Here is a 23577-nt window from a genome sequence, read left to right on the forward strand (position 1 = left end):
TGGTATATTTAAAAAAGTTATTAAGGTTTAAAAGTCTTTAAAAACGTGCATACGCAGGTTGGTCTTCTCTCCTGTCAGTCCCCGTCATGCTGAATGGTCTCCTTTCCTGTCAGTCGCAGGGACGGCGACACCCCTTCCTGCACCATCGCCTCACTGATTGGCTGGGTCCGCTGTCAGTCACGGGCAGCGCTCGCCTCGCCTGACAAGGAGAATATAAATCTGAAGGAACAGAGTTGGAGCTGCGTCTGCAAGCGCCTCCATGGTGCTGAGTGGGCGTATGGCCGAGCCCACTTCACGACCTCCATGGTGCCTAGCCACGGGCGCCGTCGGCCGCTTCATCCAACCCGGGCTTCTACCCGTGAGGCCCCGGCCAGGGTTCTACGCGGCGATCCAGGAGGCATCGAGACCACGACGGTAAGGCCTCGCGACGATGGGGCCGCTGTGGCTTCGGGGGGTCGGAGCCACAGCAACGGTGGGGCCTTGCTGACTTTCAAAATCTGCAGAGATATTTATCTCTTCCTCTTTTTTCATTTTTTCCTGTCTCATGTCTGGTGGGGGAGGAGAGGGAGAGGAGGAGGGAGGTGGGAATAGAGGGGGGGGGGGGAGGGCGGTGAGGGTGAGGAGGGATAGATGGATAAATGGATAGGGGAGGTGAAGAGTTGGAGGGGGGGTAGAGGGAGAGGAGGAGGGTAGGGAGGGGAGTGGAGTGAAGGAGGGAGTGACTGAGGATATGGGGAAAGAAGAGGGAGGGATGAGGGAGGAGGGAGAGTGGGGGGATTGACGGAGAGGAAGGGATAGGGAGGGAGAGGGGGAAGTGGGGGAGGTGAGCAGGAAGAGTGGGGAGGAGGGGGAATAGAGGGAGAGGAGGGGTGAGTGGGGGAGGAGGGGGAATAGAAGGAGAGGAGGGTAGTGGGGGAGGTGAGGAATGCGGAAGGTTGCGATAGAGGGATAGGAGGGGTAGGGTAGTTATGGAGGGAGGGAGTGAATGAGGGTAGGGGAAAGGAGAGGGAGGGACGGATTGGGGAGGGGAGGAGGAGAGGGTAAGAAGAGGGGGAGGGAATGCTGGAGATGAGGGGAAACGAGCTGTGCCTGCGCAGTTGGGGGTTGCGTGAGTGGTGGAATATTGCGTTGGTGGAACGTGTTGCATTGGGGGAACGGGTGAGTGGTGGAATATGGCGTTGGGGGAGAAGACCCAACGGATCTGCACTTAGTGTTGTGTGGACTAATACTCTTGCTCTAAGACTGCATGGGAATGCAACGTACAGTATCCACTAAATGTAGTGGAAGAAAAAGGTATCAGTAAAATGTAATTATTGTAAACTTTCCTATAAGCTGGACTTTTATTTTCAGAACCGGACATAACATGTGCAGACTGATGCTGATTTCAGGAAATTAAACACTTGGGGATATTATGGCTATTGCAGTCAAATCTGGGGTTTATACTCCATTATTATGCTTAAGGCAACAGAAGATAATAAAAATGTTACAACACAATCATCTGTGGTTGTCAGATTGCTGGGAAATGACTATTTTGAAATAACAGAAAAGCCAAAAGCAGACGTTGCTTGCTTGTTTTGCATGAGAATATTTCAACCACAGCACAATGTGGTGCATCTTCAGTACGTCAATGCATTTTAAGTTTAGTAAGGGCTCTTGTGGTGAATACAATCGATTCCTAAATAATATCACAATGCAATCTTCAATTAGAAGTGCACTTAAAGATTAGTTTTCCCTTTACTTAATCAACAAAGATGTTGGTAAACAGAAGGAAACTTGCAAATCACAAGGAAATTTTCACAGGAGTAATTTTGGAAGATGTTACTGAACTACCACAAGATGATATGATGACACTATCTCTCTGCTATTGCATCAGTAAGAGACTTACCGGCTTAATTTTCAATGCACTCCTTACTGCTAGATGCTTTCAAGCAGGAACACATTTAAAATATCAAAGAAATAATAATCTTACGTTAGTACTCAGAATGTTTTAACAAGGTACTATTCATATTCGCCTTTGAAATATGGACTAAACCAATTGGCTGTCAATTGCACACCATATTAGCATACCTAAAGCAAATAATAAATGTAATATCCTAGTTCCCATGGAGATTTACCAAATAACAGTGTGTTCTACTCAGGAAGCCTCCTTTCATTTCTTTTTTTCATTCAAGATTGATATATAAGTTTTCATAATAGTTTTGTTTCTAACTGACCTAGTGTTTCAGGAATAAATAAGGAAGGTACACACATTATTTTAAATCATACCCAATATTAAGGTTCCAGATAACTTTCAATCCAAATTTCAATGGATTTGGTTTGAAGCTCATGGAATTGGAGAATATACAAGTAATAGTCACACCTAGTAGGATGACGACATAATAAAGGCTCGACCTTAATTCTGATTGGATTCAGTCCAACTAGGGTTAGATCCATGAGCAGAAACTTTCCCCACAGCAAACCCCATTTCATCCTTTACTTTTAATATTAGTGCTTGTGCACAAACTGAGGGGTGCTGTTTAGTAGCTAAGAGGATATTGTCCAGAACATTTATACCCAGAGTATGAATATGCTTGGAAAATGTTTTGTGTTGTACAGTCTAAACTACGAGTGTAATATTCTTCCCAAGAATTAATTGTATAAGCAAATGATCACCGGTCCTTGATAAATAATTAAGGCCAAAATAAATACTAGTGTAATATGTTTGAAATATCCATATTTGATAATGTTTTCAACAACACTGCTGCTTCTCCTCATTCAATGTAACTTCCTCTTATCCTTTTGTGTTTTCTAGTCTTACTGAAAACTTGGTTTTGTGATGTGAAGTTGTGGCAATTAGAAAATGATGCACAGCTGGTCTACTCAAAACGTCAACAACAATTATTTGAGGCAATCTAAAATCATTTTATGTGTGGTTGCTGATTCATTTTCTTTTAAATAGCATAATTATACAAAGGCTTTCCAAGGTTTTGTTTATATATTTTTTCCAAATTACAGGGGATCCATAACAAGGTTATGGATGACTTGATTTATGAAAATCCCACTTAAATACTCCCAGACTCTGCTCTCAGTTTATAGTACTCAAATTTCTTCATCAGGAAACAATGTGGAAGTCACCCGTGGAAAAAGCCAATTCCCTCTCCAGGCTCTCCTTTAGTGAAGATAAAATGTTCAGAGGCACTTCTTATTAAATGCACATTTAGTGTAAAGTTAAACTGCAAATAGATTTATTGCTGATTAGCCGATCTGCTCCTGTCACTCCATCTTGGCTGCATGCAGATAAAATGTTGTCATAATTCAGACACAGGGAAATATAGAAACATAGAAACATAGAAACATAGAAATTAGGTGCAGGAGTAGGCCATTCGGCCCTTCGAGCCTGCACCGCCATTCAATATGATCATGGCTGATCATCCAACTCAGTATCCCGTACCTGCCTTCTCTCCATACCCTCTGATCCCCTTAGCCACAAGGGCCACATCTAACTCCCTCTTAAATATAGCCAATGAACTGGCCTCGACTACCCTCTGTGGCAGGGAGTTCCAGAGATTCACCACTCTCTGTGTGAAAAAAGTTCTTCTCATCTCGGTTTTAAAGGATTTCCCCCTTATCCTTAAGCTGTGACCCGTTGTCCTGGACTTCCCCAACATCGGGAGCAATCTTCCTGCATCTAGCCTGTCCAACCCCTTAAGAATTTTGTAAGTTTCTATAAGATCCCCTCTCAATCTCCTAAATTCTAGAGAGTATAAACCAAGTCTATCCAGTCTTTCTTCATAAGACAGTCCTGACATCCCAGGAATCAGTCTGGTGAACCTTCTCTGCACTCCCTCTATGGCAATAATGTCCTTCCTCAGATTTGGAGACCAAAACTGTACGCAATACTCCAGGTGTGGTCTCACCAAGACCCTGTACAACTGCAGTAGAACCTCCCTGCTCCTATACTCAAATCCTTTTGCTATGAAAGCTAACATACCATTCGCTTTCTTCACTGCCTGCTGCACCTGCATGCCCACTTTCAATGACTGGTGTACCATGACACCCAGGTCTCGCTGCATCTCCCCTTTTCCTAGTCGGCCACCATTTAGATAATAGTCTGCTTTCCTGTTTTTGCCACCAAAATGGAGAACCTCACATTTATCCACATTATACTGCATCTGCCAAACATTTGCCCACTCACCCAGCCTATCCAAGTCACCTTGCAGTCTCCTAGCATCCTCCTCACAGCTAACACTGCCCCCCAGCTTAGTGTCATCCGCAAACTTGGAGATATTGCCTTCAATTCCCTCATCCAGATCATTAATATATATTGTAAATAGCTGGGGTCCCAGCACTGAGCCTTGCGGTACCCCACTAGTCACTACCTGCCATTGTGAAAAGGACCCGTTTACTCCTACTCTTTGCTTCCTGTTTGCCAGCCAGTTCTCTATCCACATCAATACTGAACCGCCAATGCCGTGTGCTTTAAGTTTGTAAACTAATCTCTTATGTGGGACCTTGTCGAAAGCCTTCTGGAAGTCCAGATACACCACATCCACTGGTTCTCCCCTATCCACACTACTAGTTACATCCTCGAAAAATTCTATAAGATTCGTCAGACATGATTTACCTTTTGTAAATCCATGCTGACTTTGTCCAATGATTTCACCACTTTCCAAATGTGCTGCTATCCCATCTTTAATAACTGACTCTAGCAGTTTCCCCACTACCGATGTTAGACTAACTGGTCTATAATTCCCCGTTTTCTCTCTCCCTCCCTTCTTAAAAAGTGGGGTTACGTTTGCTACCCGCCAATCCTCAGGAACTACTCCAGAATCTAAAGAGTTTTGAAAGATTATTACTAATGCATCCACTATTTCTGGAGCTACTTCCTTAAGTACTCTGGGATGCAGCCTATCTGGCCCTGGGGATTTATCGGCCTTTAATCCATTTAATTTACCCAACACCACTTCCCGGCTAACCTGGATTTCACTCAATTCCTCCAACTCCTTTGACCCGCGGTCCCCTGCTATTTCCGGCAGATTATTTATGTCTTCCTTAGTGAAGACGGAACCAAAGTAGTTATTCAATTGGTCCGCCATATCCTTGTTCCCCATGATCAACTCACCCGTTTCTGACTGCAAGGGACCTACATTTGTTTTAACTAATCTCTTTCTTTTCACATATCTATAAAAACTTTTGCAGTCAGTTTTTATGTTCCCTGCCAGTTTTCTTTCATAATCTATTTTTCCTTTCCTAATTAAGCCCTTTGTCCTCCTCTGCTGGTCTCTGAATTTCTCCCAGTCCTCCGGTATGCTGCTTTTTCTGGCTAATTTGTACGCATCATCCTTCGCTTTGATACTATCCCTGATTTCCCTTGTTATCCACGGATGCACTACCTTCCCTGATTTATTCTTTTGCCAAACTGGGATGAACAATTTTTGTAGTTCATCCATGCAGTCTTTAAATGTCTTCCATTGCATATCCACCGTCAACCCTTTTAGAATTAATTGCCAGTCAATCTTGGCCAATTCACGTCTCATACCCTCAAAGTTACCTTTCTTTAAGTTCAGAACCATTGTTTCTGAATTAACAATGTCACTCTCCATCCTAATGAAGAACTCAACCATATTATGGTCACTCTTGCCCAAGGGGGCACGTACAACAAGACTGCTAACTAACCCTTCCTCATTACTCAATACCCAGTCTAAAATAGCCTGCTCTCTCGTTGGTTCCTCTACATGTTGATTTAGATAACTATCCCGCATACATTCCAAGAAATCCTCTTCCTCAGCACCCCTGCCAATTTGATTCACCCAATCTATATGTAGATTGAAGTCACCCATTATAACTGTTTTGCCTTTGTCGCACGCATTTCTAATTTCCTGTTTGATACCATCTCCAACTTCACTACTACTGTTAGGTGGCCTGTACACAACACCCACCAGCGTTTTCTGCCCCTTAGTGTTTCGCAGCTCTACCCATACCGATTCCACATCCTCCAAGCTAATGTCCTTCCTTTCCATTGCGTTAATCTCCTCTCTAACCAGCAACGCTACCCCACCTCCTTTTCCTTTCTCTCTATCCCTCCTGAATATTGAATATCCCTGGATGTTCAGCTCCCAGCCTTGGTCACCCTGGAGCCATGTCTCCGTGATCCCAACTATATCATAATCATTAATGGCTATCTGCACATTCAACTCATCCACCTTATTACGAATACTCCTTGCATTGAGACACAAAGCCTTCAGGCTTGTTTTTACAATGCTCTTACCCCTTATACAATTATGTTGAAAAGTGGCCCTTTTGATTTTTGCCCTGGTCTTGTCTGCCTGCCACTTTTACTTTTCACCTTGCTACCTATTGCTTCTACCCTCATTTTACACCCCTCTGTCTCTACGCTCACACATAGATGCTGGTTTACAAAAAAATACACTCAGAGCTGAAGTAAGATTCACATTTCATGCCTTTTCTCTCTTTATCTCACCACCTTTTGTCTTCTTTTCTTCTCTAGCAAAGACAAGGGGTTGAGCTATAAGAGATTGAGTAGGCTAATGGACCTGTCCCATTTAGGCGACTTTTGAGGCAACTGCAAGAGACTAAGCAGTCACCACATGGTCGCCACATGTTCGCGGGTGGTTGCCAGGGAGTTGCCTTCATGGTCGCGAGGAGTTCCTGCATTCTGGGAACTAGTCGCGGCCTCATTATGGTCGCCGCAAATTTTTCAACATGTTGAAAAATTAGTGGCGACTAGAATGAAGCCCCCAAGGAGAGTAGCGAGAATTCTCATGCCATAGGTGGGTCGCCAGGAGGTCCTAGTGGGTTGCCAGGAGGTCGAAGGTTCTCGTAGGTTGTAGCCGGTGCTGACCAGTGAATTTATTTGGCTCATTGGGGGAAAAAAAAGGTAAGTAGTAGTTTTCAGAACCAAGGATAACCGACCGGTAATGTTAATGTCCGCCGAGCTTCACAGCCGTGTATCTCTGGCTTCTTAAAAGTTGTCTCCACTCCTTCTCCCCCCTCTTCCCCCCCCCCCCCCCTCTTTTAAAGGACTTACTGTACACTGTGCTTTTTAGCTTACAGCACCAACCTTCCTGTTCAGCATGGTGTGTGACTGTATCACAGTGGCTTTGCACCGTGTGAATTTCACTCAGCGCTCCCCCAGCTTGCCCTGTCCCCCGCCTGCATAACGGGGTGGTGAAGGAAGCTGTGTGTGTGTGTGTGTGTGTGTGTGTGTGTGTGTGTGTGTGTGTGTGTGTGTGTGTGTGTGTGTGTGTGTGTGTGACTTTATTTCTTGGAGAGCAGAAAGCTCTGAGGGGTTATCTTATTGAGGTCTAGGGGAATGAAAACAGGACATGTTTAAGATGAGAGGGACAAGATTTAATACAAATCTGAGGGGCAACATTTTCACCAGTGGTGAGCATATGGAACAAGCTGCCAGGGGAGGTAGTTAAGGCATATACTATAACAGTATTTAAAAGATACTTGGACATGTACATGGATAGGAAAGGTTTAGAGGGATATGGGCCAAATTGGATAGCTTAGATGGGGCATGTTGGTCAGCATGGACGAGCTGGGCCAAAGGCCTCTCTCCACCCATCTGCTACTCCACCCGCATTCAGATTTGTCACAATTCTGACACAAGGAACTGCAGATGCTGGTTTACAAACAAAGACATGAAGTTCTGGAGTAACTCAGATTCACATTTCATACATCCTCTCTCCTTATCTCATAGCATGTCATCTTCTCACCTCTGGCCTTCGTCCACCCATCTATCAAGCAAACCTTCCTCACCTGTATCCACCTATCACTCACCCCCCCCTGCCCCCACATCACAATCAATCTGATGAGGATCTTGACCCAAAACACTGCCTATCCATGTACTCCAAAGATGCTGCCTGACCCATTGAGTTCCTCCAGCACTTTGTGTCTTTATTTGTCACAGTTCCCTTACTTATAATAACTATCACCTGTGCTTACCTTTTCCAGTCTATGTTTCATAAATCAGTCCAAAAGGCTAAAGATTTCACATTTGTTTTTAAGGTAAATTTTTTTTTTATAATTTAAAACAAACATCACGATACAGGTAGTTCTCAGTAACCCAAGGAGTCCCTAGTTTATCCATACTCCTAACATTAATCCTTAAGAACCAATGAACTCATCATTCATTATATTCTCAACAGCGATTCCTTCCTGAGTGGTAACATCATATGCAACATAACTTTTAGCATCAAGTATTTTTATGCGCAGGTTTCAATTGAAGATTAGCCCAAATTGATTTTGCACAAGAATGTTATTGCTTTGGGGTTTGACCAATGTTTTGTTCCCAAAATTATTGTAATTCTATTATAGAAACATAGAAACATAGAAATTAGGTGCAGGAGTAGGCCATTCGGCCCTTCGAGCCTGCACCGCCATTCAATATGATCATGGCAGATCATCCAACTCAGTATCCCGTACCTGCCTTCTCTCCATACCCTCTGATCCCCTTAGCCACAAGGGCCACATTATGTTTGGAAATTGGCATTATGTTTGGAAATTAATTGCAGCTTTCCCATCTAATAAGCAATAATTTAAAAATCCCCATTGATTGCAGAAATCTCTTTGTCAGTATTTATGGTGCATTTAGTTTTTAGTAATCAGCATTTATGAAGCATCTGTGTACATGGATTATAGGATAAAAGTAACTGAGGAAGCATAATGATAAATCAGCATATAAAAGGTGTAATAGAATATTTTGTTTGTTGCAACATTTAGTTACTACTAGACCAAGTGCAGACCCGATGGGTCTGCTCCCCCAGCACAAGATTCCACCACTTCCCCCATTCCCCCAACGCAAGCCGTTCCCCCAATGCCATGTTGCACTACTCACATGTAGCGCGCAGGTGCAGCTCATTTCTCCTCATCATATGTACTTAAAAGGTCCAGTTTTAGGACTGATTTATTTTCCTCATTGGGGCTTCTCTTTGTTCGGATTCCAGTCGGAATAACTAAAAGATAACTGTGCACTATATCTTTTATATTTCAACAGACAAGATTAATTATGCTTAGACAACTTCCAGGTAGTGTTTCCAAGTAATGTGGCTTGAATTGGCATTAGAGGCAACATTCCTTCTCTCCAGAGATGCTGCCTGTCCCGCTGAGTTACTCCAGCATTTTGTGTCTACCTTCGATTTAAAGATTTGCAATTCTTTCCTACACTACTTGGTTGAAGCTTTTCTCTTCTTAAATTAGTGTTCCTTTGGAATAGCTTCAAGAAAGTGTAATGAGTGAAATGTGAATAAAGATTAAGTATCTCGTAAAGTTATCAGCGCTATAGTGGACGGGAGGCACCATTGCTATATTAGAAAATCATCCGTAATAGAACCAAACCAAAGTTAAAATTGATACAGAAAAAACGGAAGAACCAGGAAATTTCCACTGCTTCTAAAAATAATTTGGATGGTTGGTACCATGTGGCATCCCTCCATTGTTTCGATAACCAACATATCTAAAGTTAAACCAGGCATCACTTTGTAAGCCAGTATTAATATTTTTTCTGTAATAGGTTGCTATGATAATTTGTAAGTTAGCCATAAAGATTGAACTAATTAAATTGTTTAAAGAATGATGTAAGGATAGCTTTCTTGTGACATGGTGTTATTTAAACCTCTTCATATAAAAACTCATTATCAAGTAATAATACTCACAGGAATCATTCATGCAGTAAGTAATTAAACTGATAGTTTGGTAATGATCAGTTTGGTAATGACATTGCTTTTATTGGTTCATAATTAAGAGGTTACAACATGAAGTCACTGATGTTCCCTGGCACTGCTACCAACCACCTCCATTCCATAACCCGACTGCCCCTGCAAATCGCTAATCGCAGCGCATGTTCACTGATGTTGAACGGGGGTGTTGTGGGATTGGGGGGTTGTGGGGGCGGGAGGGTTGTGTGTGTGTGTGGGCGGGGGTGTGTGTGTGTGGGCGGGGGTGTGTGTGTGTGGGCGGGGGTGTGTGTGTGCGCGGGGGCGGGGGGGTGCGCGGGGGCGGGGGGGTGCGCGGGGGCGGGGGGGTGCGCGGGGGCGGGGGGTGCGCGTGGGCGGGGGGTGCGTGTGGGCGGGGGGTGCGTGTGGGCTGGGGGTGCGTGTGGGCGGGGGTTGCGTGTGGGCGGGGGGTGCGTGTGGGCGGGGGGTGCTTGTGGGCGGGGGGGTGCTTGTGGGCGGGGGGTGCGTGTGGGCGGGGGGTGCGTGTGCAGGGAGCACGTGTGCAGGGAGCGACAGGAAAAGAGACTAATCCGCGCGGTGCTGATTGGCAGAAGAGATCGATCTGCGCATGTACGGTTTAAGTATTTTTAAACCTCGCCAACTTTTACGACATTCAACCGACCTGAACAAAACTTGGTGCATTCGCAGCACAGGAGAACAGTGAGTGAACTGGTGAAAAATCATAGCGCTATCGCGAACATTTTTTGCGCAAATAGAAAGACCGCTAAACATACCGCTAAACAAAAGACCGCTAAAGATAACAAGATCAGAGTTTTAGTTATGTACTGGACTAAGTGGGACCCATCGGGTCCCATGCTCACACAGGAGGCCTGGTCCCCCAACGCAATATTCCACCTCTCCACCAATTCCAATATTGGTGGCCAGTGGGGTGGGGCTTTCCGGAGCGCTGTTGTGGGCTGAAGGGAATGGTTTCCAGAGGGCTAGTATGGACATTGTGAACCGAATGGTTTCTTGGGCTGACAGCTCAGTCACTCAAGCCTGGTGTGCTGGCAGCTCACTCACTCACTTTATTCACCAATGGAGTCCTTTAGTTAATTGCTCTTTGCTAAAGTAATTTCAGAAAGTGGTAAACATATTTTTACATAATAAAAACAGAAAATTCTGGAACCATTCCTCTTACTTTATTGCAATGTGTGTGTGAGCATGTCAGCAATGGAAAAATAACTGTAACTGTAGAAACAAGATTTGGTTAAGCCGCTCTATCATAAACTAGTTATTTGCAAAGTAAGTAATCTTGGTTTAGTGCAATAAATGTATTTGAGCTGTGAGTGCATGGGGGGGTGGGAGGAGGGGGAAGCTGGAGGGGGGAGCGGGGGGTAAATAGAACACAATCAGAAATGTTATTGTCTGCAGTAAAATTTGACGTTCTGCTTTTCTTCTAAAATGATATTTCCAGTAGGTGGCACAATTTGATGCAGAAAAACGGCACACCAGAAAATTATAAAGGCGTTGCTATTATTCTGCATTAACAAGTGTTTTATGCCCAAATCAACGACTTGAAAATTGTACGGAAAAATCACTTTATCATTTCCATAGGTTAGATCCAATAAGAATTGTGTTTTATGGGGAGAGTATCAACGGTTCCAATTAATTAACATTAAATATGTGTTTATTTTTACCAATCAGCAATTCCCAGAAATGCATAGAACAGTACAGCACAGGAATGTTTGTGTCAAACATAATGCAAAGTTAAACTGATCTCATTTGCCTGTACATTATCCATACCCCTCTTATGGCAGACAGTAACCAGTGGGGTACTGCAAGGCTCGGTGCTGGGACCACACCTATTTACAATATACATCAATGATTTAGATGAAGGGATTCAAAGTAACATTAGCAAATTTGCAGATGACAGTAAGCTGGGTGGCAGTGTGAACTGTGAGGAGGATGCTATGAGAATGCAGGGTGACTTGGACAGATTGGGTGAGTGGGCAGATGCATGGCAGATGCAGTTTAATGTGGATAAATGTGAGGTTATCCACTTTGGTGACAAAAACAGGAAGACAGATTATTATCTAAATGGTGTCAAGTTGGGAAAAGGGGAAGTACAACGGGATCTGGGGAGTCCTTGTTCATCAGTCAATGAAAGTAAGCATGCAAGTACAGAAGGCAGTGAAGAAAGCAAATGGCATGTTGACCTTCATAACAAGAGGAGTTGAGTATAGGAGCAAAGAGGTCCTTTACAATCGTAGGTTTACAAGGTTAGCTCCCGGGATGGCGGGACTGTCATATGCTGAGAGAATGGAGCGGCTGGGCTTGTATACCCTGGCATTTAGAAGGATGAGAGGGAATCTTATTGAAACATATAAGATTATCAAAAGTTTGGACATGCTAGAGGCAGGAAACATGTTCCTGATGTTGGGGATGTCCAGAACCAGGGGGCCACTGTTTAAGAATAAGTGGTAAGCCATTTAGAACGGAGACAAGGAAATACTTTTTCACACAGAGAGTTGTGAGTCTGTGGAATTCTCTGCCTCAGAGGGCGGTGGAGGCCGGTTCTCCGGATACTTTCAAGAGAGAGCTAGATAGGGTTCTTAAAGATGGCGGTGCTGCCTACTCCTGCACTTATTGTCTATTGTCTATTTTCCCTGCCTATCTATTTTCCCTATGTGCCTATCTAAAAGCATCTTAAACACCACTATAGTATCTGTAATGTAAACTCTTCATCAAACGAAAATAGGACAATCAGAATTACAAAATATATCCCAGATACAATGCTTGCAGTCATTTTGCTATGTTGCATCTGGTTGTCCTCCAACTATCCATACCAATGGTGTCCCTGTTGTGAACGGTCCACAGTACATGTTTGGTGATTAGAGCCTATTAAAAGAGCACTTTAAACAAATCCAGAAATTATTATTTTTATTACCTTAAGCAAGTATTCATTTTGTTTATTGAAAAACATCTTCACCTTTGCTGCTGCGTTGTGGTCATGTGTTCCGCCATTAGTCTGCAAAGGTACAAATCCAAAGGATAATCTTAGTTCATTCTTTGACTTCAAATCTGATCCTATGTTTTCGATGCTTGAGATACCCCCTGTAGATCTCTTATTAAATGTCAAGCCCGATGAAGCCTGCCTAGGTTTATAACAAAATAATTCATGATTACTAGATGGATAATAGTCTATTTATCAATTTGGTGACTGCTTTGGTTTCAAGTTCCTCTTCCCTGCACATTCCTGGCAGACGTCCAAGATAGAATTCTGGACAAAGCCAGAATCCCAGAACAACCACAGTGACACCCATCAAGGCAGCAAGGCTTGCATGTGACAAAAAGCTGCAGTGAAGTAAGGCAGTATCTCTGTCAACAACATGTAACTCCCTGAGAAGCTCAACACATTCTATGCTCACTTTTAACAGTCAATGGAATTATACCATCCACCCCAACAGCCTTCGGTGCCCCGTATCCACGGTCACTGTCGCAGATGTCAGATGGACCTTCCTGAGAGTGAACCTTTAAGTAGCAATGTTACAAAATTTTGAGATTTTAAAATTCAAGTCTGTAATTTATCCCATCCGATAAAGCATAAAAAGAAGTTTAATTTGACACCTAATTCACTTTCATATCTTCAGTAAGGTAAGGCCATTTTCATACTCGGAAATAAGCATCTTGTTCCCTATTGCTTTTCCATTGACTTAACACAAAAGCTGTGATCGAGGACAGTCAAAAGCCTATAACTTTATTAAAAATTAAGAGAACTGAAAGAAATGTTCAGTTATTATAGATTGAAGCATTCTGAAACAAATATGAAACAATCTTACTTAGATGACCTGAAATTAAAGCATATAATTAGTTAGTTACCTAATTGTAGCCAATTACAAATTTCAATTACTATATCTAAACATCTATCAATTTCTTAAGAATAGATTAACATTTTTAAATAGCCTAAGTGTCCAAATAACATTCACACAAGAATTCACAATAAAACATGTTTTTTAAATCTCATTGTCATGGATTTATAGGCCAAATGGAAGGAATTTAATGTTTAATACCTGTAAATCAATGGCCATTTAAATCAACTTGCGAGTGGGTTTTACTGGAACGGGACCATTTGGAACGTTGAGGTTGTGGTGATTTATACCCCCATATCGGCATGGGGACTAAATCGCCGTTTCGCAACATAAAATGTGAACTAAAGGCATCTTAAGAAACACTTTTATACCTAAAAATAGACGATTTTCTTTTACCCGTCACCTACATGAAATCCATCCCCGTTGTCGGCGTTTACGGCTTTAGAAGCTGGTTTTAAAATGACTCCAAAAGAAGATACAGAACGGCCGTCGGAACGATTCTTCCGCAAACGCTTGGACTCCGACAAAATATAATCCAGGACAAGGTAAGAGAAAATCGTGTTTTAACCCTGCCCCCCCCCCCCCACCCTCAAACGTGCCAAAATCGCGCCCACGGCCAGTGGCAGAACTGCAGCGCTGCTGAAGGTAAGTATTGTAACATACCTACTTTAAGGCAACGGGCCCAGAAGTCCTTGGCCATGTCCTCAGGGCCTGAGTGGACCAGCTACACACATTGCCCTACTTCCAGTCAGAGGTTCCGATCTTTCTTTAAGAAGGCCAATATCATCCCGGTGCTAAACAATAGCTCAATAGTGTTTATGACTGCAGCCCAGTGGTTCTGACATACACCAACATGAAGTGCTTCGATAAGCTGGTCATGATGCACATTAACTCCAGCCTACCAGACAGCCTTAATCTACCATGGTGTGCCTACCATTGCAATAGGTCCATCTCCCTGGCCCTATCAACAGCTGGATAAGAAGAACACCTGCATGTATTGACTATAAGACTTCAATCCTATAATCCCAACCAAACTCATCTCTAAACTCTTGGACCTAGATATCAGCACCCACTGTTGCAACTGGATCCTCAACTTCCTGACTCATACAACACAATCAGTAAGCATAAGTGACAAAACATCCATCCTTCATGATAATTCTCAACACCCATTCCCAACATGCGTTCTCAGCCCTTCAGTATAGTCCCTATAGACTCAGGATTGTGCGGCAAAATTCTGCCCTAACTTCATTAACAAGTTTGCATAGGGCACCACTGCAGGGGGCTGGGCATCAAACAATGACAAGATAGAGCAGTGGAAGGAGATAGAGGTGTTTATAACATGGTGTCGAGACATCACCCTCTGCTTCAATGTCAGAAAGACAAAGGAGCTACTTATTGACTTCCGGAAGAGAGGTGGTACATGCCCCAGTCAGTATCAATAGTGCTGAAGTGTAGATGGTCATGAGATCCAAATTCCTAGGTGTAAATATCACCAACAATTTGTTCTTGACCAACCACAATGAAGCTACAGTCAAGAAAGAACACCATAGACTCTACTTTCTCAATGACCAAAGGAAGTTGGCCATGTCTCCAGCAACTATTACAATCATCTAGAGATTCACTGCAGAAAGCATCATATCAAGATGCATCACAGCTTGGTTTGGCAACAGCTCTACCCTAGACCACTAGAAAATTACAGTTGTGGATGTAACCCAGTCCGGCACACCGACCAACCTCCCTTCTATTGACTCCATCCACACTTCATGCAAAGACAATTTTCAGATTTTTTTAACCCTGGTCATTCCCTCATCTCCCATTGGGCAGAATGTTTGAAAGCAGACGCCACTAGATTCAGGAACAGCTTCCTCCCTGCTGTTATCAGACAACTGAATGGTCCGTCATAAACTAAGGCTGCAGTCCTGATCTTTCGACCTACCTCATTGTGAACTGTGCACTTTTTTTTGCATCTGCATTTTCTTTGTAACAGTAACACTATAATCTTGTTACATTATATTCTGCACTCTGTTTATCTTTACACTGCCTGTTGTATCTGTGTATGACTTGAGTATACGTATGATTTGACTAGATTGCAAGCAAACAAAGTTTTTCACTATATCTCAGTACACAGGACACTAGTACAGGACAATACCAATTTATCAGTTCAGCTCAATTAGCATAAAATGTTTAGAGATAACAATTGTGTTGAATAATCTACAAAAAGGTGCTGCTCTAATATATATGGGGATCTCGTACCACGTAAACTTGGAAACACAAATCACTAAACTCCTTATGTTCCAGTTCGAGTGCACAATCCTTTTCAGCTATTTCCTGCAGCCACAAAACTAGCAAGGTAAAAAGTTGTTGACTGATCTCAATAAAGTTGCTTAAATAAATTTAAATCTCTGTGCTATAATCAACATTTTGCACCAGTTAAGATCCAGTCATGACTGTTTTCAACATTCCAATAACTAATGATTGATAAACCAGTCCATTTGTGCCAAGGATCATAATTTCAATACCCATGAGGATTTACCTTTTAACCATAGCTACCACTAATTTAAATATTTTTACTAATTTAAATCTTTTTACAAATCTTTTTCAATTAAATGTAGACCTACATTAACATTGGTGTGCCAAAGTAAAGTTTTGTAATAATCATTAAATATGAAAACTTTAAAAAATAATTACATCTTAACTTAGAATGAATTGATCATTTGAAAACTCAGAAATTTAATCAGCTCTGCAGTAAAGTAATTGTGGATGATTAATCAAAATTGGTACATTCAAATAATCTATATTATCATTAGACCAGCAAGCATATTTGTGCTAAATAGTCACCTGAAACATTGGTTAACTGAAGTAATCAAACTTTATCATCATTGTCTCTCTCAATTATCACTTTCTCCAAATTGCAATGTCTTGTGTTCAATATTGAATCCCAGATGGACAGGAATATTGATTAAAAAAAACAATATATCTTGATTGAAAAAAACAGATCATTTCCCAAAACATTATTAATTCAATAGACTATTATTGAAGCAACAAATTTCTCCTTTTGTACAGCGTACAAATAGATTGTCTTGGTGTCTTGACGCATTGAGACATATTACCCAGCTTTTCATTTTTAATCCATGTTTTTTTTCAAGGAAAAAGTGCGGCAGTGTTTGGGATTATTAATGTCTGTCCTATATTGGCGGACATTAAATAGTGGAGGAAGACACACCATGCTAGAGTAACAGCAGGTGAGGCAGCATCTATGGAGAGAAGGAATGGGCGACGTTTCAGTTCAAGACCCTTCTTCAGGCAGCATCTATGGAAAGAAAGAATGGGCGACATTTCAGGTCGAGACCCTCTCAATTTTACCAGCATCTGCAGTTCTTTCTTACACAAAGAGTGGAGGAAGCTCTGCATGACACTGGGTCCACTGCCATTGTCCACTCAAGCTTATTGCTGAAGAAGTGTTGCTCAGTGACAGTGTACGGGCCATTTCTCCAGAGGTCAAGGCAAGGAGAGGGGATTTGACATTTGAGATGCGAGAAAAGGTGTGGGATAATGAGAGCAGAGGGTCAGAAAGAAGAAAGAGGGAGGGTGGGTTATACCCAGTGCAGGGAAGGAAGGACGGATAAGTAAATGATGGCCTTTAGACTTTTTGAGATACAGTGGCCCTTGAGCCCACCAAGCAATCACCTTGTACACTAACAGAATTCTATACATTGTGGACAATTTTTTTAATCAAAGCCAATTAACCTACAATCCCGTACATCTTTGGAGTATGGGAGGAAACCTGAGCACCTGGAGAAAACCCACGGGGTCACAGGGAGAACGTACAAACTCCGTACAGACAGCACCCGTAGTCAGGATTGAACCTGGGTCTCTGGCATTGTAAGGCAGCAATTCTACCCATGCGCTACAGTGCCACCCCTATAAAAGGACTGTAAAAGGTGGAAAATGGACTGAGAAACCGCAAGACGAACGAAATAATAGATGGACGGGAAGGATTGCGAGTGAAAGGGATCATCCGAGGACGAATGGAATTGTCTGATATTGGATTGCATATTGGCTGGCACAATGTGCTTCTCCACTCGCAGATAGGTATTAATCTCCAAGCAGCACAGCCTGGTCAAACCAGTCATCTTGATCTCGTTGCCACTAGATCAGATCTCTCACTGCAAACTCCATGTCATAGCTGGTTTGCAACAGCTGTCTCATGGCAAATATAAATGTCACAAAAGTAAATTTCCACTCTTCAGTATGAAGATTTAAACCTAGAATATCAAGACCCTCAAACACAGCCCCAACAGGGAGAAACCTAACTACTCTCATAGTCCAAGAACTCAGGTGCTTGACATTGGCATTAATGCACAATGGGCAGCAGGTGGCCTTTTTAAAGAATTAGGCTGTGGCTACTTCTGGAAGAGCAAACGGGAAGAAGGGTGTCAACTTCATGTGTGAATTTGCCATGGTAAAGAGCACAACAGGGAGTTTCTAAGGGTATTTCCCCAAGCTCAGTGTCCAAGACTAGTAATCAGAGTCTCAAAATAAGGATAGACTATTTAGACCAGAGACAAAGAGAAAAATCTTGAGCAGGGTGGTGAATCTTTGGAATTCTCTACTCCAGTCATTATTGATCATGGTTTTGATTGTTATCAGATTTCTGGATCTTGGAGATTAGTCATGAATTATTAAATGGTAAAGCTGGCTTGAAAGGCTGATTGGCCTATCCATACAGCTATAAATACATACAGACACACACAGACACACGTGTGCCTGTGTGTGTACGTGTATATACACACTACCAGACTAAGTGGGACCTGTTGGGTCCCATGTTCACACGGGAGGGCTGGTCTCCCGACGCAATATTCCACCTCTCCACCAATTCCAATATTGGTGGCCAGAGGGGGAGGGGGGCTTTCTGGAGCGCTGGTATGGGTGTTGTTGGCTGCAGGAACTGCTGGTCTCCAGAGGGTTAGTATGGACATTGTGGGCCAAATGGATTCTTGGGGTGGCAGCTCAGTCCCTCAAGCCTGATGTGCTGGCAGCTCACTCACGGCTGGTGGGCTGGCAGTTGACTCACGGCTATTCCTTGAAGTACCATTTCAAGCAGAGTGCAAGGCCACCAAATTCAAATCCATTTTCCTTCCATTTCAAGCAGGGTTCAAGGCCACCAAATTCAAGTGCAGTTTCTTACCTCTTCAAGCAGGGTGCAAGGCCACCGAATACATGTGCAGTTTCCAACCACTTCAAGCAGGGTGCAAGGCCACCAAATTCAAGTGCAGTTTCATACCACTTCAAGCAAGGTGCAAGGCCACCAAATTCAAGTGCAGTTTCATGCCATTCAAGGAGGGTGCAAGGCCACCAAACTCAAATGCAGTATCATACCATTTCATGCAGGGTGCAACAACACCACATTTCATGCAGGGTGCAAGGCCACCACATACTAATGCAGTTTCATACAATTTCAAGCAAGGTGAAACCACCATGAATCCACCATAAAACCACACAAAACACCACACTCATGACAATGAGATTTAAAAATCATGTTATATTGTGAATTCTTGTGTGAATGTTATTTGGACACTTAGGCTATTTAAAAATGTTAACCTTTTCTTAAGAAATTGATTAGATCTAATAATTGAATTTTGTGATTAGCTACAATTAGGTAACTAACTAATTATATGCTTTAATTTCAGGTCATCCAAGTAAGATTGTTTCATATTTGTTTCAAAATGCTTCAATCTACAATAACTGAAAATTTCATTCAGTTCTCATAATTTTTAAAGAAAGTTATGGGCTTTTGACTGTCCCTGATCACAGCTTTTGAGTTAAGTCAATGGAACAGCAATTGGGAACAAGATGCTAATTTCCGAGTATGAAAATGGCCATAACTTTTTTAATACTGAAGATATGAAAGTGAATTAAGTGTCAAATTAAACTTCTTTTTATGCTTTATCTGATGGGATAAATTGCAGACATGATTTTTTTAAATCTCAAAATATTGCTAGTATATATATTTTAACATCAGAACCAAACCGTTTTAAAAAGCACGAAAGAACAGTAAATAACAAAGCAGTCCCATTTGAACTACTTTTAATATAATACACAAATTTTGAAGGAAGCTTAAACAAATTTTATTACTTTGAGCATAGGGGACTGAGAAGGTGATAGAAAATCAAGTGAATTATAAGGTTAAAGCGCTCCAGGGAAAGGGGATTAAAATCTAGCAGGCATCCTTTAAGGGGGAAGATTTAAAAGGAGCCCGAGGGGGAACTTTTTCCACACAGAGTGTGGTGGATTAATGGAACCAGCTGCCAGAGGAAATGGTTAAGGCAAGTACCGTTATAACATTTAAAAGACATTTGAACAGGTGCATGAATATGAAAAGTTTAGAAGGATCTAGGTTGAATGTGGCCAAATAGGATTATTTTAGATGGGCATCTTGGTTGGCATGGATGTTGAACAAAGGGGCTTGTTTCCGTGCTATATTACTCTGAAATGATAAATACATTGTTTTTTGGTGTTTTAGTTTGCCAAATAGGGTTGTGGTTCAATCTTTAGAAGTGAAATTAGCAGGTTAAATGTGAGAAAGGAGAACAAATTTGATCTTTTGCAGTAATTAATTTAGAAAAATAAGTCCAGGGTTCTCCATACGTACCGGATGAAGCTAAAACTGAGAGGGGAAGCAGATGTTTGGTGTGTGTACATCGATAAATCCTGCTGTTTTCCTTCAGGGTCAAATGGAAAAGCAAACATTTTACACAAGGTCAAATCTTTATCTATGAGCATAACAAAAAGGAAATTGTGAAGCATCAGCACTGCATTAACAGCGCTTGGAAGCATGGTTCTGATTTTAATTTAACTTCTTCATTCAATGAGCCTCACAAGTTGCGAGGCTAAGGAATAGCCAATCAATTATTGCCTTCTGTTTTCCTAAGCACCATTATGTAATTCCATCATATCAGTGATGTTGTAGGTGCTTATAAATTAACAAGAGTTTAGGGATAAGCACATTTAAAAAATACTATCAAATAATCTTTTTTATTTATGATTACTCTAAACATGTCCAAATGTTTTAAGCATAATTAGCTTTCCCTATATTATCTAGGAAGGTAGCCCTAACAATACATTTCCTTCTGGGGATCATTCCCTTCAAAACTGCCAACTCTCAAAAACTATTGCCTTCCCCTCCTCAGTGCTGCCATTATAAAAGTGGTAAGTTATTATTATTGTTTGTTTAAAATTTATGAATAGATAAAGTAAAAAAATACCTTAATTCAGAAAATACCGTTGGTTAAGATGTTAGCACAACCACTAAATTACTATTCTTGCAATGCAGGTGCCTGGAGTAACAATCAAGAGAAAGGCACAAAGTGCTGGAGTAACTCAGCAAGTCCGATGGCATCTCTGGAGAACATGGATAGGTGACATTTCGGGTCACAAGGCAGGGCACGGCTGGATTTTGGACAAAGGCCAGAGATGTAGAGGTATGTGAGAGTCGATAACGACAAACAGTTACGAACTGTGAAAATTGAATGAAGAAAAGGTTGCAAATGTTGCAGCGGATTGAATGCATGTGGGTGGGGGGGGGGGGTTGAAACAGGCACAACGTCAGCCAGGGTTCAAGGGAGGGGGCTGTGGGAAAAATGAAGTCTTGGGGGAGAAAGGGGAGGGGGAAGGGGACTGTTTGTGGGTTATTTATCTAAAATTGGAGAATTCAATGTTCACACCTTTGGGTTGTAAGCTACCCAAGTGGAATACAAGGTGGTGTTCCTCCAGTTTGCATTGGACCTCACCATGCAATGGAGGCGACCGTGGCCAGAAAGGTCAGTATGGCAATGGAAAGAGGAATGGCTAGCAACTGGGATTTACAATCAAGAGACCCATTTTAAATCCCACCATAGTAAATGTTGATTTTAAATTCAGATTAATTGTTTGAGATTTGGGGAAAAAAATGGAATAATGGGAACCATCAAAAAATTAAGGGGATTGTCAAAAAAAACAAGGGATTTAGAAATATCCCTCAGAAGGAGAAACCATACCTTCCTTACCTGATCTGACCCATCTCCAGACCTGCCCTATATACTTGACTCTCTAGTCCCCGCAGAAGTGGGTTTTATACAAGTTATACAATTACATCTATGCACAGTGAATGAAGCAATAAAAGTGGATGGACTAGTTTAGTTTAGTTTAGAGATATCATGTGGAAACAGGCCCTTGTGCCCACCAAGTCCATGTTGTCTATTGATCACCTGTACATTAGTTCTATCCTACACAATAGTGACAATTTACAGAAGCCAATCAACTATAGACCTGCACATCTTTGGAATGTAGGAGGAAACCGGAGCACTGAAGAAAGCTCATGCAGTCACAGGGAGAACATACAAAACTCCGTACAGACAGCACCCGTAGTCAGAAACACACTCGGATCATGGGCGCTTTAAGGTAGCAACTCTACCTAGTGCCATCCACTGGTGCCTTGGTGAAATACCTTCACCAGAAGGACTCATGCACCTCAAGGTAGCAGCTCACCACCATCTTCTCCAAGGCAATTAGGGACACCTAGATCTCCCCAAATATTGAATTAATTTATAGAATTCAAATATTCATGCTTCAATCCCTAATGTACATATTTAAAAACAATCAGAGTACCATAAAATTAAAAATGGATTTGATGCACATTATTTAATCAAACAATGGTCCTTATAGTATTTCATTGGCAGTGGGCGATCCCGAGGTACCGAGGGGTGCGTGGAGACCGATGCAGAAGCTGCCGGTGGTCAGGCTGCAGGGACTGCATCCGGCTGGAAGGTGGCGCTGTGGACGGCGGTGAGGCTGCAGTGACAGTATCCGGCTGGAAGGTGGCGCTGTGGACGGCAATGAGGCTGCAGGGATGCATCCGGCCGGAAGGTGGCGCTGTGGATGGCGGTTCAAGCTTCTCTTCCGGCCGGCCGCGGCGGCCATTTTTGTAGGCGGGGCCGCTTGTTTCAGGATGGTGCGGCGGCCATCTTGCCGGCCAGCGGAAGCAGACTTGTCCAGCGATTCAAGACCGGTGAGGAGCAGAAGGGCGTCTTCGGCAGTTGACCCAGGTAAGCCCGCCCTATCGGGTGGCTAGGCCCTGGGCAGCGGCCGGTGGGGCCAGGTGCAGTGCTGGGTCTGAAGCCGTGGTGAGGCACAATGCGGTGCAGGTGAGGTGAGGCCGGGGAGGGCCTGGAGCGGTGAGGCCCGGTGCAGTGCAGGGCCTGGAGCCGTGTTCGCGGTGCGAGGCCAGGTCCGTTGTCGGGAGCGGGAGAGTGGCAGGTACTCTCGTAGCAGCTGGTGGGGCAGTGGCGGCTAGTAAAACCTCTCCGCTCCGGTGGTCGGCTCCGGGCAGGTCATGCGGAGGAGCTCGGCGGCCATCACACAAGGCGGCCTGCCCCGTTGTCGGGTGCCGGAGTGCGGCGGCGGCAGCCGCGGCTACTCAGCTCCGGTGAGCAGCAGCTGGTGGGAAAGAGGCGGCATCCCAGATGTAGTGGCATACCTCACTGCAGAGCCGGGTTGGCGGCAGCGTAGTTTTGCAGGGCTGGGCAGCCGGCTGCAGACATCAGGTCTCCCGAGGCTGCGTGCTTCAGGAGAGTCCAAATTTCAATTTGGGCAGTCGGGGGTCACCAATGTAGCGGCACCAAACGTGGTGAATAAAGGTGAGACGTCAGGCCGGTTCAAAGAATCGTTTATTCAGTGGTGACACGTTAGGTTGGTGCGCTAACTATAATAAGTGTTGCTGTAGCTGAGCGAGGTTGTTCACTCGGGCTCAGCTACCGGTTGACTCCTTTAAGGTCTCGAGGTGAGATGACCTTAAGTACCAGGACACTCCCTCTATCCCATGACGTCACGTGCCCGCCCTCGTAACTCCTGACGAGGGTTCGAGCATAAGTGGCCCGTGTATAGGCTGACGCCACAAGGTTATCCACTTTGGTAGCAAAAACAGGAAGGAAGATTATTATCTAAATGATGTCAAGTTGGGAAAAGGGGAAGTACAACAGGATCTGGGGGTCCCTGTTCATCAGTCAATG

At 43.2% G+C, this 23577-nt stretch overlaps 1 protein-coding gene and 2 long non-coding RNA genes across 3 annotated transcripts in view; 2 read left to right on the forward strand and 1 right to left on the reverse strand.

Moving 5' to 3' along the window:
• The window catches only part of tmem37 (transmembrane protein 37), a 42630-nt gene that overhangs the window by 15075 nt on the left and 3978 nt on the right, over nucleotides 1-23577 (reverse strand). The window contains exon 2 of the mRNA XM_033024603.1: nucleotides 12610-12690. Coding sequence (XP_032880494.1) covers nucleotides 12610-12690 — 81 coding nt within the window. The remainder of the gene's footprint in view (nucleotides 1-12609; nucleotides 12691-23577) is intronic.
• On the forward strand, nucleotides 189-14015 carry LOC116975465. Its single transcript, XR_004412627.1, has 3 exons — nucleotides 189-414; nucleotides 11137-11276; nucleotides 13977-14015. It is a non-coding gene; the product is annotated as an uncharacterized LOC116975465 (long non-coding RNA).
• LOC116975464 lies at nucleotides 16674-22296 on the forward strand. The gene is made up of 3 exons (XR_004412626.1): nucleotides 16674-16773; nucleotides 20865-21012; nucleotides 22249-22296. It is a non-coding gene; the product is annotated as an uncharacterized LOC116975464 (long non-coding RNA).

The sequence above is a fragment of the Amblyraja radiata genome, chromosome 7 (genome assembly GCF_010909765.2).
Source record: "Amblyraja radiata isolate CabotCenter1 chromosome 7, sAmbRad1.1.pri, whole genome shotgun sequence".
Taxonomy (NCBI): Eukaryota; Metazoa; Chordata; class Chondrichthyes; order Rajiformes; family Rajidae; genus Amblyraja; species Amblyraja radiata.